General features: G+C 34.2%; 1 protein-coding gene across 1 annotated transcript; it reads left to right on the top strand.

Annotated features, from left to right (window-relative positions):
- Positions 1 to 2,213: 2,213 nt before the first annotated feature.
- On the top strand, positions 2,214 to 11,038 carry LOC115981620 (probable linoleate 9S-lipoxygenase 5). The gene is made up of 9 exons (XM_031103898.1): positions 2,214 to 2,519; positions 7,010 to 7,299; positions 7,763 to 8,003; positions 8,268 to 8,606; positions 8,731 to 8,816; positions 8,956 to 9,063; positions 9,197 to 9,501; positions 9,588 to 9,851; positions 10,136 to 11,038. The coding sequence occupies exons 1-9, from the start codon at positions 2,324 to 2,326 to the stop codon at positions 10,887 to 10,889; spliced, it is 2,583 nt and encodes an 860-aa protein (XP_030959758.1). The 5' UTR covers positions 2,214 to 2,323; the 3' UTR covers positions 10,890 to 11,038.
- The last annotated feature ends 3,322 nt before the right edge of the window (positions 11,039 to 14,360 follow it).

Genomic DNA, 14,360 nt, shown 5'->3' with positions numbered 1-14,360 from the left:
TCATGTAAAAGATATGTGTAATATGGTTTGCTAATTGGTTATATAATTAAATTTGATAATAAATCAAATCCTCAATCCTCATATCTTATAAACCAAACAAAACTACATACATGTAAATGCACATTTTAAAGAAAAAGCCAATTAGCCTTCGGGTCGGGTTGTCTCAAAAAAAAAAGAAAAAAAAGAAAAGAAAAAGAAAAAGCCAAAGTGATAGAGATTCCAATTGGATATATTAAACCAATTTTAAAAGCTGCAATAGACAAGAGTAAAGAGTTGCCACATTGATAAAGAACATGTTGAGGGATGATAGGTCCCAAAGAATAGTAATTTATAAGTAGCATAAAGTTATTGGATGAAGAATATTATAGTTTGATTTTTTTTTTTTTTTTAAGCACAGATTGCAATTTAGCTAAATTTTAAAGCACAGATAAGCATCCATAGCAGTGGAGTTAAATTTTTAGCAATTTAGTTTCATAAAAAGTTACTTTATCTATTTACCTACACACATGCTGCAGCAGTGGATCTATTTTAGCTTTTAACACAATAAAATAATATATTCATCACAATAAAATAATATTTCTACTACAATAAAATAATGATATTTTTACTACAATAAAATAATATATCACCACCACCACACAGCACAAACATCCACCACCACCACACAGCATAAACATCCACCACCACCACTAGTCCACAGTAGAAAAAAAAAAAAAAAAAAAAAAAAAAAAAAAAAAAAAAAAACCCAAATCCTCAATCTAGACCAAACAAAATCACCAACCGGAGACAAACCCAGCACAAATTCGAGACCGGCTCCCCAGATCTAGCGCCCCAGATCCATTATCATCCTCGACAAGGCCAGCTCCTCGGTCGACTAAACCATCGCCGCCGTCTCCTCTTTCATGGAGCCAGGTGACTCCATCATTGACGGCGGCAATGAATGGTACCTAAACACTGAGCGTCGTATCGAACAGGCCTCGTCGCAAGCTTACTGTATCTCGACATGGGCATATCGGGCGGCGAAGAAGGTGCCCAATACAGTCCTTCGTTGATGCCCGATACGGTCCTTCGTTGGTACACAACGGAATTGAATACGGCGAGTGGAATCGCGGTGAATTGGAATACGGTGAGTGGAATCGCTGATATTTTCGCCGAGTGGAATCGCGGTGAGTTGGAGAGACCGGATAGAGAGAGAGAGAGTGATGTTTAGAGATGAATGAGAGAGAGAGAGAGTGAATGAGAGAGAGAGAGAGAGTGCCACTATTTTAATGCCCAGATGATTAAAATAATTTTTTTTTTTTTTTTTTGCTCCTCATGAACAGTGTACATCTATTTTTAGATGTGCACTGTAGCATTGAAGCTAAAATTTTTAGATTTAGCTCCATTGTTGGAGCATCACTTTAGCAGCAATGTAGCTAAAATATAGCAATATTGCAATATATCTACACAACTGCAAATGCTCTTAGCCATGGCAGAATTGCAGACATTTAATTTATTGTTTTCTTTTTCCTTTTCTTCTTATAGCATAAAAGGAAAAGACCTGGTTTCTATAGGGCCACATATTCCCCTTCGAAATGGCCATTAAACGTCTATATATTCACTTGTATCAGTAGCCGATTACTTTTTTTTTTCCTTATTTAAGTTATGGGAAATTAATGACAGAAAAAAATGGTTAATTTCTCTGATTGTTAATATTTTCATGTTCATCACATTTTAACAAATTAATAGATAACTTCTTCTTAAGTCCATCCAAATTTGACCTACTTGCCCTACTAATTAATAGGCAAAATAAATGCAAATTTGACAGACTGACTCAAGGAAACTACCCACCAAAGTTGAAGCTTCATGAGCTTTAAATAATGGTCCAATACTATTACAATATACTATATATATATATATATATATATATATATATCTCTTTCCCCATCTTTAAAATGCAGGAAATAAAATTGCATTATTGTATATGTGGTACAATTAAAAGTATGTAAAACAATCCCAAGGATTATGAACGTGTCTCATACGACCTTTGACAGGTTCGTCCCCAGAATTGAACAAGAATTTTCTCTATAGAGATGAATTAATATATATTAAAAAAAAAAGGAACAGCAACTTTCACACCAAGAAAATAAGAGGAACGTATACCCCACAAACATGCACAAAATGAAGCTTCATTAATTGTAAATGTCATTTTCTCATCTTCTCTCTATAAGTACAAGGAACCCTTCTCTTCACATTGCTCACATCCAACAACAAACCTTTTTCTCTCTAAAAAAACTAAACTTTCTTTATCATATTCTTTGCTTAGTGCTCGAAACAGTTAGAGATGCTTCAGAACATCATCAACAAGATAACTGGCGATGATGAAAGTGGGAACAAGAAGGTTGAAGGGAAAGTGGTGTTGATGAAAAAGAATGTTTTGGACTTCAATGATTTCAATGCCTCTGTTCTTGATGGCTTCCTTGAGTTGTTAGGCCAAAAGGTTTCTTTTCAGCTCATAAGTGCTGTTAATGGTGACCCTGGTTAGTTCTTCTTTTCTCCATATCGTTCATAACCAGTACTACTTTTGGGTCTTTCTTTCTTTTCTTCAAGATATATTTTCTTGTTGTTTAAGCTACTAGTCTTCTAATGGTGACCATGTTATTAAAAGAAACAATGGAAACAACCCAAAACCATGCTTGAATTTCTGGCCTTTACTCCTATATGGAGACATGCGAGTTATTTCCAGATTGGTCTTGGTCTTGCTTTTTGCTTTTTTTTTTTTTTTTTCGTTTTCCACTAGATACTATTTTTGTTCAACACGGTTAAGGAGAAGACTTAAGCCAACTAGAAAAGACCCAAGTTTTCCAGCCATGACTTTATCATTACTGGCTCTCAATAAATTGACAATGATCTTGATTGGGTGGTTATAGATCAAGGTTCTTTCACTTTTTCCTTTTCCATGAGCATCATCTTTACCTGTTGAAAAAAATCTATCTGTGTGATTATCATCATTAGGATTTATATCCCGTAGATTTAATCTAATGGGTGAAATCTTTGACACCTCACGAAATAACAAAAAAACTATTTTGCCCTTAAAAAATTTCACCCGCCCACTGTTTCACTTTCAGCCCTTACTTTTCATAAACTCAAATTCTCTCTCTCTCTCTCTCTCTACCCTGCGAAGCTGCCGCTCTCTGTGCCTCTCCTTCAATCCATTGTCACAGCAGCCCGGTACCAGTCCACACAAGGCCAAACCTCTCTCTTTAATTTTTTTTTAATTGTGACCGCGTTGGTTTTGTCTGTCAGTCGTGATGCAGATACACACAGTACCAGAAATGATCAAAATCTGTCATTCATAATTTATTATATACATTATACACTGGCTTTGAAAGCAAACTCAAAAAATAAAAAATAAAAAGGAAGCTTTTTCAGTATTCACCCAGACCCAACAGCCTTTGCCACTTTCCTTTCTTCTTATCTCTAACACCACAAGTATATCTTCTTTTTTCTCTCTCTTGCTCTCTCATATATATATATATATATATATTATATTATTGTTTCATCATCATCCTTCTGCTTTTAATAAATAATTCATGATCTTATTTCTATATAAGTATGTGTCTGATTTGGTTCTTTGAATTGTTTTAAGCTTCTTGGACCCCAAATTGTTTTTTTGTTTGTGGGTTTATTCCGAGTTTTCTGATCTCTTATCTAGTGCCCTTTACAACTCTTCACAAGCTCAACAACCTCCCTGTTTTGCTTTCAATTTTGTTCGACTGTTTTTCTTACAGTTTGAGGGTTCTGCCATATTTTCAAGACTAGTTGGTGGTGTGCTCTGCTGGGTTTTTTCTTGTTTTTATATTGGGTCTCTTTTGCTTCTTTTTCTTAGTTCGGATTTGTACTGTTGTTGTTGTACGGAAGAAGGTAATTAGGTGATTAGTTTCTCTCATTGTCTTGTCCTTTCCGTGTCTGAGTGGTATTCTGACGTTCTAAGAAATCAAACATCATTGGTTTGCTCTTGCTCTTGTTACTCTTAAAAACTGAGAAAAAAAAAAAAAAAAGGAAAAAAGGTTTGTTTTTTGTGATCTAGGTTCTTTTGGGCAAAAAAGATTGAGGTTCCTATAGGAGATAATAAATCTTGCTTCTTTTTTTGTTGGGTTTTTGTTTTGGATGTCTTGATCTATAGGAGATAATGTCAGTGACATGCAAAAATTATAATAATAACTCTATAATCACTATTAAAAAAAGTGATGATTTTGATTCATAGAACTCACTTGTACCGGGCTGCTGTGACAATGGATTGAAGGAGAGGTAGAGAATGGGGTGAAGGAGAGGCAGAGAGAGGCAGCTGCGCAGGGGAAAGAGAGAGAGAGAAAAAAATTTGAGTTTATGAAAAGTTAGGGCCGAAACTGAAACAGTGGACGGGTGAAATTTTTTAAGGGCAAAATAGTCTTTTTGTTATTTGGTGAGGTGTCAAAGATTTAAGCCATTAGATTAAATGAATCCATCATCATTACCACTTTCTCATCTTCTTTTCTTTAACTCATTATTTAGGACGGAAATGGGAATCGTGTAATATATATCCATATACCACAGTGGTCATAGGCCATCAAGAATAGGGCTGAAAATTCAAAATGATCCATTTCGATATTTGTTTTGTTTAAATTATATATATATATATAGGTAAAGTTTAGCTACAAAATTAGTTGTAGTCTTAAAGTATAACTTTATTTAATATCTTTTTATTAAAGGTAAATTTTGACAAATTCACCGTTAGATGACATATTCTTTTTATATTCTCCATATTTGTAAAATTTTAAGAAAATTAAACATCAATAACTATGTTATCAATAAATTGTTTAAATTGTAAGTTTTTGTAGTATAAAATTATGCATTAAATATAAACTTATAGATTATATAGTCAATAATATCCTATTGACACAAAATTTGACATGTGTATTAAGAGTATAAAGAATATGCAATTTAACGATTAGATTTTCAAAATATGTAGTAATGTTTATTTTATTGATTAAGGTTGTAGTCTAAAACTACAACAAATTTTATAGTTAAATTTTGTCCTATCTATATATATAAATGGATGCACCAAGTTCATTGGTTTCGGAGGGATATTTAAAAAAATTTTATGAAAAAAGAAAAAGTAATTGTTTTGATTCTTTTTATTTTATTTTATATTTGTCTCATGTCAAAACTTTTTAAAAATGATTTATTAACATAACCCATATATATTTTCTTGAATGAGAACGAAAAATGTGCTGAAGACTTATTAACCACGTTTGTTATTCAGACAAAAAAAAAGCCATCGTGATTGTCATATGCACTATTCCATTCTCAACAATAAGTCAAAACAAACAATTCTTCTAGTCAGATCAGAGGGCGGCTTTTTGTATTGAGTTGATTTGTAGTAGTTCTAAATATCTAGACTAGAAATAGTTTTAAGCCAATGTATCTCAATTATTTTATTTGTTTTATTTGAATTGTTTATATTATATATATTTAACATTCTTGAATACAAATTAAGATGTGGTGAAGAATTATTAGATAGGTCACATTTGTAATTGGTACAGCGACTCTATATACTATACACAACAAGTCTAAAGGACCAATTCTTCCAGTCAGGGGGCTGTTTTTTATTGTTTTTTATTTTATTTTATTTTATTTTATTTTTTTACGGGGAAAATATCTAGAAGTAGTTTTGAGCCCACCTAATCCTCTATCTCTACTATGATTGATGCAAGGCCATAATTGAGATGATTGTCCCATATGTACAATGCATGTGGACCTATTTCATTACAAAACAAAAATTGCAAGTGGACTAGATCATAAAATTTGGTCCATTTATTTGGTGAATCCACCTCATAACTCATTTATGACATTATTATTACAATGCAGAATTATAAGACTTAAACCTATTGGTTTCCAAGTATTATAAAAAGAAAAAAAGAAGAAGAAGAAGATAATTATATATTAATATTGCCACTAAATTAGTTGAAACATTTTATAATTATTTATCTATTGATTTGATAGTTTAAAAGAAAAAAAAGCTTTAATTTTTTAGAAATGCTATGATCAAGATGGTAAGACTTTTCTAACCTTTGAGTTAGAAAGAAAATAAAAACTTGAAGGTAGGACTTTAAACAAAGATCAAGACACCAACTATGATGTCACAATTCACAAGATATATGCGATCTATGTCTTTGTCTGGTTTTAATAGTCAATGTCCAATGAATAGGATTTGTAAGACATACATCATTTCTTAAACTCATGGATGTCGGCTATAACATAATAAAACTGCTATTCTAGTCCAATAGGTCATAACTTATTCAGCACATGAAAATGATTTTTCATTCATGACTATCAAGTTTCAACTAACCCAGTTCATTTGTGTTATATTCTATATTAGTGATTATCTTATTAAGTGATGGTGACAGAAAAAATGTTGATCTTTTCTTTAAACCATCAATTACCTAAACTCAATATTAAATAAAATGCAAGTGGGGTTTCTTTATTTCTTATGACTGTACCTTTTTCTGAAGCAGCTAATATCCAAGTTTTTTTTTTTCTTTTTTCTTTTTCCTCTTCCTAAGAATGTAAAAATATCAGTAATATTATGTTTAGTGGAACCATAATCAGTATTTAGAAACCTTATTGAGATCAAACTAGGTAATTTCTTTAGTGACTTAATGAAAATTTTGAAAACATGTTTATGGTTTTTCATCATCAACTGTTTGGTCATGGCAAATTGTTACATAGGATGGTTGTCAGGACATAAGACAATAAGGCTCACTCACAAATTCACAATTTTTCAAAGTGGCCTAGCCTGGACTTTTAGAAAAGCTACACTAACTCATCAAGCTTGAGCTCAGTTAAATGGTTGGGTAAATATTAATGTTGATGACATATAGTTTGTTTCACTTTCTATAGTGTAATTAGTCATTACCATGTTTGGAAAAAATTGGAGCACACTAAAAATTGTAATTGATGTACTTTTGTGTTTGATATATTTTTGTAGCAAATGGGCTGCAAGGGAAACTTGGAAGGCCAGCATATTTGGAAAACTGGATAACCACAATCACCCCCTTAGTAGCAGGGGAGTCTGCATTCAAGGTTACCTTTGACTGGGACAATGAAATAGGAGTTCCAGGAGCATTTTTAATAAAAAACAACCATCACAGTGAGTTCTATCTTAAAAGTCTTACGCTTGAAGATGTTCCAGGTCAAGGCCAAGTCCATTTTGTTTGCAATTCATGGGTTTATCCTGCAGACAAATATGGAAAGGACCGTGTTTTCTTCTCCAACAAGGTAATAAATTATAAGAGGATTTCTGTAGTGATCATGCAGTTCCAAAGTTTTGAAATGTTCTAATTAAAACCACAGGAAAAGAAATAGTGTCAAATTCAAGTTTAGCACGAACTCTAGTAGTTTGAAGAGAAACCTCCTACAAATTGATTGAAAAACACCCTTGCTTAGTTATTGTAGCCGATGCAAGCTAGACGAAATTTCTTCTATGGATTTCCATATATCTAAAATAGCCCTTGCAAATGAAAGCATAAAATAGCTAAATCACTTGAAGCTGCCAGCTGAAATATGATATGAACTTGCATAAAAAGTTGATTTGCGTAGAGGGTCATGGAGAAGTCCATCTAAAAGTTGTTCTTCGTAATACTTTAAACTTACCCTGAAACGTCTAAATTGGTATAAGCTAGGTGTTTCGACTGTGAACTACATCCTAAAGTTACAATTTGATTCAATTATATTTTTGCAGACATATCTTCCCAGTGATACACCAGTGCCACTGCTAAAGTACCGAGAAAACGAGCTAGTGAACCTGAGAGGAGATGGAAAAGGACAGCTTCAGGAATGGGAAAGGGTGTATGACTATGCTTACTACAATGATTTGGGCGATCCAGATAAAAATGCTAAATATGCCCGTCCAGTTCTTGGAGGTTCTATTGAGTACCCTTACCCACGTAGGGGAAGAACTGGACGACCACCAACGAAGACAGGTTAGACATTTCAATTCAATTTTCAGTCACTTGTTCTATAGTTAGAATTTGTGTAGGTACTAGCAATGATAGTTAATATGACGAATAGCACTGTAATCAGTTGAAGTTTGTATTACCATGAATAATTTGAGAGTTAGATTCATTAATGAATTCTTGATGATAATCACAATCTGTACATTTTTCACTGTAAAAGTTAGCATGATTTTGGTGTTTATTGCTATTATCATCATTGTCATTAAGATTTCTTTGTTATAATTGTAACAGATCCTAACACTGAGAGCAGGCTGGAGCTTCTTATGAGCTTAAACATTTATGTTCCAAGAGATGAACGATTTGGTCACTTGAAGCTGTCAGACTTCCTTGCTTATGCACTGAAAGCCGTAGGCCAATTCCTGAAACCTGAGCTAGAATCTCTATTTGACAGCACTCCAAGTGAGTTTGATAGTTTCAAAGATGTACTTAAACTCTATGAAGGAGGAATTAAGTTGCCCGACGGTCTGCTTAAAGATATTAGAGACAACATCCCTGCGGAGATGCTCAAGGAAGTTTTCCCAACCGATGGTGAAGGACTCCTCAAATACCCAATGCCCCAAGTGATTAAAGGTATAATAACTTTTTCCATGGCACAGCCATTTTTTGGTGACAGATTCAAAATCTTGCAGATGTATTATTCTTCAAATTCTATTTACTTTAATTTGAATTGTTGTGTTTCATTGACTTGGAGCAGAAGATAGGTCTGCATGGAGGACTGATGAAGAATTTGCCAGAGAGATGCTTGCGGGAGTAAACCCTGTCAACATTAGCCGCCTCAAAGTATTTTTTAGCTTGCATATGTTTTAGATTCTTTAATCTGGATGCCATATTTATTTTTCTTTTCCTCCATCTTCTCAACTTCCAAATGGAGGATTATAGTTTTTCATCGTTAATCATGATTCATTTTAAATCATTGCAGGAATTCCCTCCCACAAGCAAGCTAGATCCTAAAGTGTATGGAGATCAAAACAGTACAATTACCAGAGAACACATAGAAAATAGCCTAGATGGGCTCACCATCGAGGAGGTAATGTTCCTTGGTTCACTTATTCCACATAAGAATTTTGGGTGAACTAGTTTGCAGTTATTTTGCAATTGTAGTTAGCTGCTTTACTCTTATTAGCTTGAACTAATAATAATGAACATGAATTTGGCAATAGGCACTCGAGAAGAACAAGTTATTCATATTGGATCACCACGATGCTATCTTGCCTTATTTGAGGAGGATAAACTCAACTTCCACAAAGACTTACGCCAGCAGGACACTCCTTTTCTTGAAAAATGATGGGGCATTGAAACCACTCGTGATTGAATTAAGCCTGCCTCATCCTGAAGGAGACCAATATGGTGCCATTAGCAAAGTGTACACACCAGCTGAACAAGGCATTGAAGGTTCTATTTGGCAACTGGCAAAAGCTTATGTTGCTGTTAATGACTCAGGCTACCATCAGCTAATTAGCCATTGGTATACCTCTGTCAACGAAAGCCTAGGAAATGATACTTGTCTATATTTTAAAATGAGTTTTTAAATGCCTTTTGTATTGGTCACAGGTTAAATACCCATGCGGTGATTGAGCCATTTGTGATAGCAACAAACAGGCAGCTGAGTGTTCTCCATCCAATTTACAAGCTTTTGCAACCTCATTTCCGTGACACCATGAATATAAATGCATTCGCTCGGCAGATCCTCATTAATGGTGGTGGAATTCTGGAGTCAACAGTTTTTCCAGCAAAGTATTCTATGGAGATGTCATCAGTAGTTTATAAGGACTGGGTTTTTCCTGAGCAAGCACTTCCTGCAGACCTCCTCAAGAGGTAAATCTGTCACTCTAGAACATAATGACATATTCATGGCGTATGAGGTATCTGGCATTAGAAGTGACTTAAAATTGAGGCAAAATAACACATAAAAGGTTCTTGAAATTGGCTAAATGACACTCCACAAATGCATAATGTTTAAAGAAGGTTGAGGCAAAATTTAGACTTCAAATTTTGGTTATCTTATTGTTGTAAAGGCCTAAACTACTACAAATAAAATGAAAACATTCGTTGTTATGATCTTTTTTCAAATGACATGCTGCTTCTTTTGCTGAATTCAGAGGAATGGCAGTTGAGGATCCAAATTCGCCACATGGTCTCCGCTTAGTGCTTGAGGACTACCCATATGCTGTTGATGGGCTTGAAATCTGGTCAGCAATTAACTCATGGGTTAAAGACTATTGTTCCTTCTACTACGAGACTGATAGCGTAGTTCAGAAAGATGCTGAACTCCAAACCTGGTGGAAGGAACTCAGAGAGCAGGGCCATGGTGACAAGAAAGATGAGCCCTGGTGGCCTAAAATGCAGACACGCGAAGAGCTTGTTGAAACATGCACTCTCATTATATGGATTGCTTCTGCACTCCATGCAGCGGTTAACTTTGGACAGTACCCTTATGCAGGCTACCTCCCTAACCGTCCAACAATTAGCCGAAGATTCATGCCTGAAGAAGGCACTCCTGAATATGATGAACTCAAGTCAGACCCTGATAATGTTTACTTGAAAACAATCACTGCCCAGCTGCAGACACTGCTTGGTGTTTCCCTTATAGAAATCTTGTCAAGGCATTCTACGGACGAGGTCTATCTTGGGCAGAGAGATACTCGTGAATGGACCTTTGACACAGAGCCATTAGAAGCCTTTGACAGATTTGGAAAGAAGCTGGCTGAAATTGAGGACAGAATTGTGACAATGAACAATGATGAGAAGTGGAAAAACCGAGTTGGACCAGTGAAAGTGCCATATACTTTGCTCTATCCTACTAGTGAAGGTGGACTTACTGGCAAGGGAATTCCCAATAGTGTCTCAATCTAAAGCTTTCTCTACTTGGGTTGTACTTAGCTAAAATTCTACGTTTTTCTTTCTTCTTTTTTGACAACTTATGCTATGAATATTTCATTTAATTTCTCCTTAATAAAGATGAGTAGCTATGAAATAATCTAATGCTACATGCTTTAAACTTCTTTCTTGGGGGGTGTTTAAAACTAAAGAACCTTATCAAACAATTAGTATGAAATGTAAAAAAGCATCATTGATTGCAAAATGCTGACGTGTTACGGTCTTCTGAGGGCAACAAATAATCAGTCACATCAGGGCCACCAGTTCAGCTTTTACCGGATTGCAAATTGTGGAAAATGCTGGAATCATAAAAAAGGCACAATTTTCTGATTCAACTCATCATGTGGCAAGTTGTGATTGGTGAAATTGTGTCTCCATATGGCCCACAGACACTCCTTCACTGGTCACAACTGGCCATGTGGCTAGTTGTGACACAAAATTGTGCAATATTTGGTGATTCCCAAGTTATGGCACAAAATTGTGCAATATTTGGTGATTCTAGCACAACTCCTGAAATTGTAGCAAAGCTTAGAGCCATATAACTCTTTAAAAGGTATGGAGGAAAATCATATTCATGCATAGTTTTTTGCTTAAGCATTATTATATTTTTTTCCATTTAATTATTAAACTGATCTGCTATTATTGTAGCAACAACTTGGGCTTCTAGCTTAACTGGTACCTTTTAGAAAAAATTAAAAAAAAAATTAGAAATTAAAAGTGCAAAAACTTGAGCCACACATTTTGACCAAGCTGCAGCAACTCTGAATTTATTTACATGGAGCTATTAAAGAAAACGCAATGCAATTGGTGGTTAATGTGCTGATGGATAATTCCAAGCTTCTCCATTTTTATCAGCATTTTGCAATCAATGATGCTTTTTTACATTTCATACTAATTGTTTGATAAGGTTCTTTAGTTTTAAACACCCCCAAGAAAGAAGTTTAAGCTTTCTCAAAAAAAAAAGAAAAAAGTTTAAGCATGCGTTTGGATTGGGCGTTTTGCCCAATCCGTGCGTTTGCATTTTTTAAGTGGGTCTCATGGGTATGGTTCACAGACCCACAAAAGTCATCAAAACACAAATATTTAGGTAAATTTGGATCCCACAGCACTATTCACTCTTTTAAAAATTATTTTGTTACAGTATTTTCAATAATAAGTTTTTAGTTTTCAGCAAATAAGCGATATTCAAACCCACCCTAAAGCATGTAGCATTAGATTGTTTCATAGCTACTCATCTTTATTAAGGAGAAATTAAATGAATTATTCATAGCATAAGTTGTCCAAAAAGAAGAAAGAAAAACGTAGAATTTTAACCAAGTACAACCCAAGTAGAGAAGCTTTAGATTGAGACACTTTTGGGAATTCCCTTGCCATTAAGTCCACCTTCACTAGTGGGATAGAGCAAAGTATATGGCACTTTCACTGGTCCAACTCGGTTTTTCCACTTCTTATCATTGTACATTGTCACAATTCTGTCCTCAATTTCAGCCAGCTTCTTTCCAAATCTGTCAAAGGCTTCTAATGACAGTAAAACATTTTAGACTTATTGAGGCCTTTTTTTTTCTTTAACCTCCGGAAAGGCCAAAAGTCTTTGACTTAAAGGTCACTATCGTGAAACAATTTGCCACTTCTTTTCCTTGAATAATACGAATTTACTGAGAGAAAGACTTGGGCCTAACCCGGCCTGTGAAACCAAAGTAGGAAAAGTGGAGATGGGGTTGACACCAAGACCGTTAGAGCTATACAATGGCGGAGGCAGGAATTACTTTTAGGAGGGCCAAGTTTCAAGTTAAAATATAATCTCAAGTTTCATATTCCGGTTCAAATCTCACTTCTTCCACATTTATTAAAAAGAAATTACATTTAACAATAACTTAATATAAATTATATAATTACTCAAAACCTTATTATCAAATAAACAAAACATATTATATAAAATAAAACCCTTGTGACGAAGATTCAAAACTAAATATAAAAAAAAGTGCAAGCTCTAAAAAATACAAAACACATACCTAGTTACAAAACATGTTCACGACTTTAGTCTACAAAACAGAGAGCACTGTTTAATGTTTATTTAATTAATTTTTCAAAACCAAATCAGTAGAGCACTAGTATCTTTTTTTTTTTTCCACAATGTTTCCTCAAAACTTTCAAACAGAGACTAATCACTGTTCGTGATTAGTGGGTCCATAGTAGGGTAAATCGCTGGTTCAAGAAGTTTTTTCAAAATGCTAGTGCTTGGATTTGAACTAGGGAGCTCCTAGTTAAACCCAAGACAGCCACTTTGAGACCGAGTATCCAACCACTCGGCCAACCCCACTGGATTGTATAGCACTAATATCAAAACAAGAAACAATAAAATATAATATTAGCAATGCAAGCTATAAACCACAGAACAGTCAAGAGTCAAAACATTTACTAGAAAACACTAATTTTGTGCTTAAACTTATCCCGTTTTAGTGTTTTATGCGGTTCACACATGTTAAACTCAAACATGAGAGAGAGAGAGAGAGAGAGAGAGAGAGAGAGAGAGAGAGAGAGAGAGAGAGACTGCAAACTGATATGGAGGGAGTTAGCACCAGTCGTCTAGTTGAGGCACAAGGGATTTTTTATTTATTTTTATTTTTATTTTTTTTCTAATTAGATCTGGGTTTTTCAGCAAACCATAGATATTAAAGATTTTTTTACTTTATTTTATAGGAGTCCTTATTTACGAAGGATTTTATTTTTTAGTTGATATTGATGCTCATATGAAATTTGTTAAATTTGTTTATCTCTATTTGGAGGGGTTATCGGCAATGAATGTGCTATTTTTTTGAGTTATCTGTATCATTTAAAAAAAGAAAAAAAAAAAGGAAAAAAAAGAAAAAAAACCAGTTCTGCTGGAGGCCCAAATGAATTTTAAAAGGAGTTACTAGACTAGAGGGGACCCAGAAGTGTATTTGCAGGTAATTCAAGATAATCTCTGGTTTTAGTAGCACTGTTAAATGGAAGTATATGGTTAAATGATTAAATTTTCTATTTTTAGTAGCTTAAATTTATAGAAAAATTTGTAATTTAACATAGTATCAAAGCTTGAGAGTTTAACTTCTGAGACAATCAGTAATTTAACAAGAACAATAAGCAAAGGAGGCCCAAGCTGCTAGGGAATGAGCGAAAATGTTTGAAGATCTAAAAACATGTATATGTAGGAACTATATACAATATTTATGAGAAGAAGTTGATTCTAATGCATGTTTTCCACAAGTAATAAGAGACTCTAAATTCTAAAAAGTCTCTAACCTTAAAAACCCAAAAAAAAAAACCTTATTCTCTATACCATTAAAATCCTAGCTACTACAATCTAAGCTAATTCCCAAACGTTACAATAGAAGATTATCCATTAAATTTGTGACGCAAAGTGATTTTTGCCCCTGATTAGATGATGTTTTCTTCAGACTTTCCTGC

This window comes from Quercus lobata, chromosome 3 (genome assembly GCF_001633185.2).
Source record: "Quercus lobata isolate SW786 chromosome 3, ValleyOak3.0 Primary Assembly, whole genome shotgun sequence".
NCBI lineage: Eukaryota > Viridiplantae > Streptophyta > Magnoliopsida > Fagales > Fagaceae > Quercus > Quercus lobata.
Note: the sequence above shows the minus strand (reverse complement) of the source record. Positions and strands in the feature narration are given on the sequence as shown.

Bases quoted from the DNA above. Each gene is read 5' to 3' on its own strand.
- LOC115981620 (XM_031103898.1), top strand. From the start codon at position 2,324: ATGCTTCAGAACATCATCAACAAGATAACTGGCGATGATGAAAGTGGG. The intron at 2,520-7,009 runs GTTAGTTCTTCT...ATATTTTTGTAG, and splicing joins TGCTGTTAATGGTGACCCTG to CAAATGGGCTGCAAGGGAAA. The intron at 8,004-8,267 runs GTTAGACATTTC...TAATTGTAACAG, and splicing joins ACGACCACCAACGAAGACAG to ATCCTAACACTGAGAGCAGG.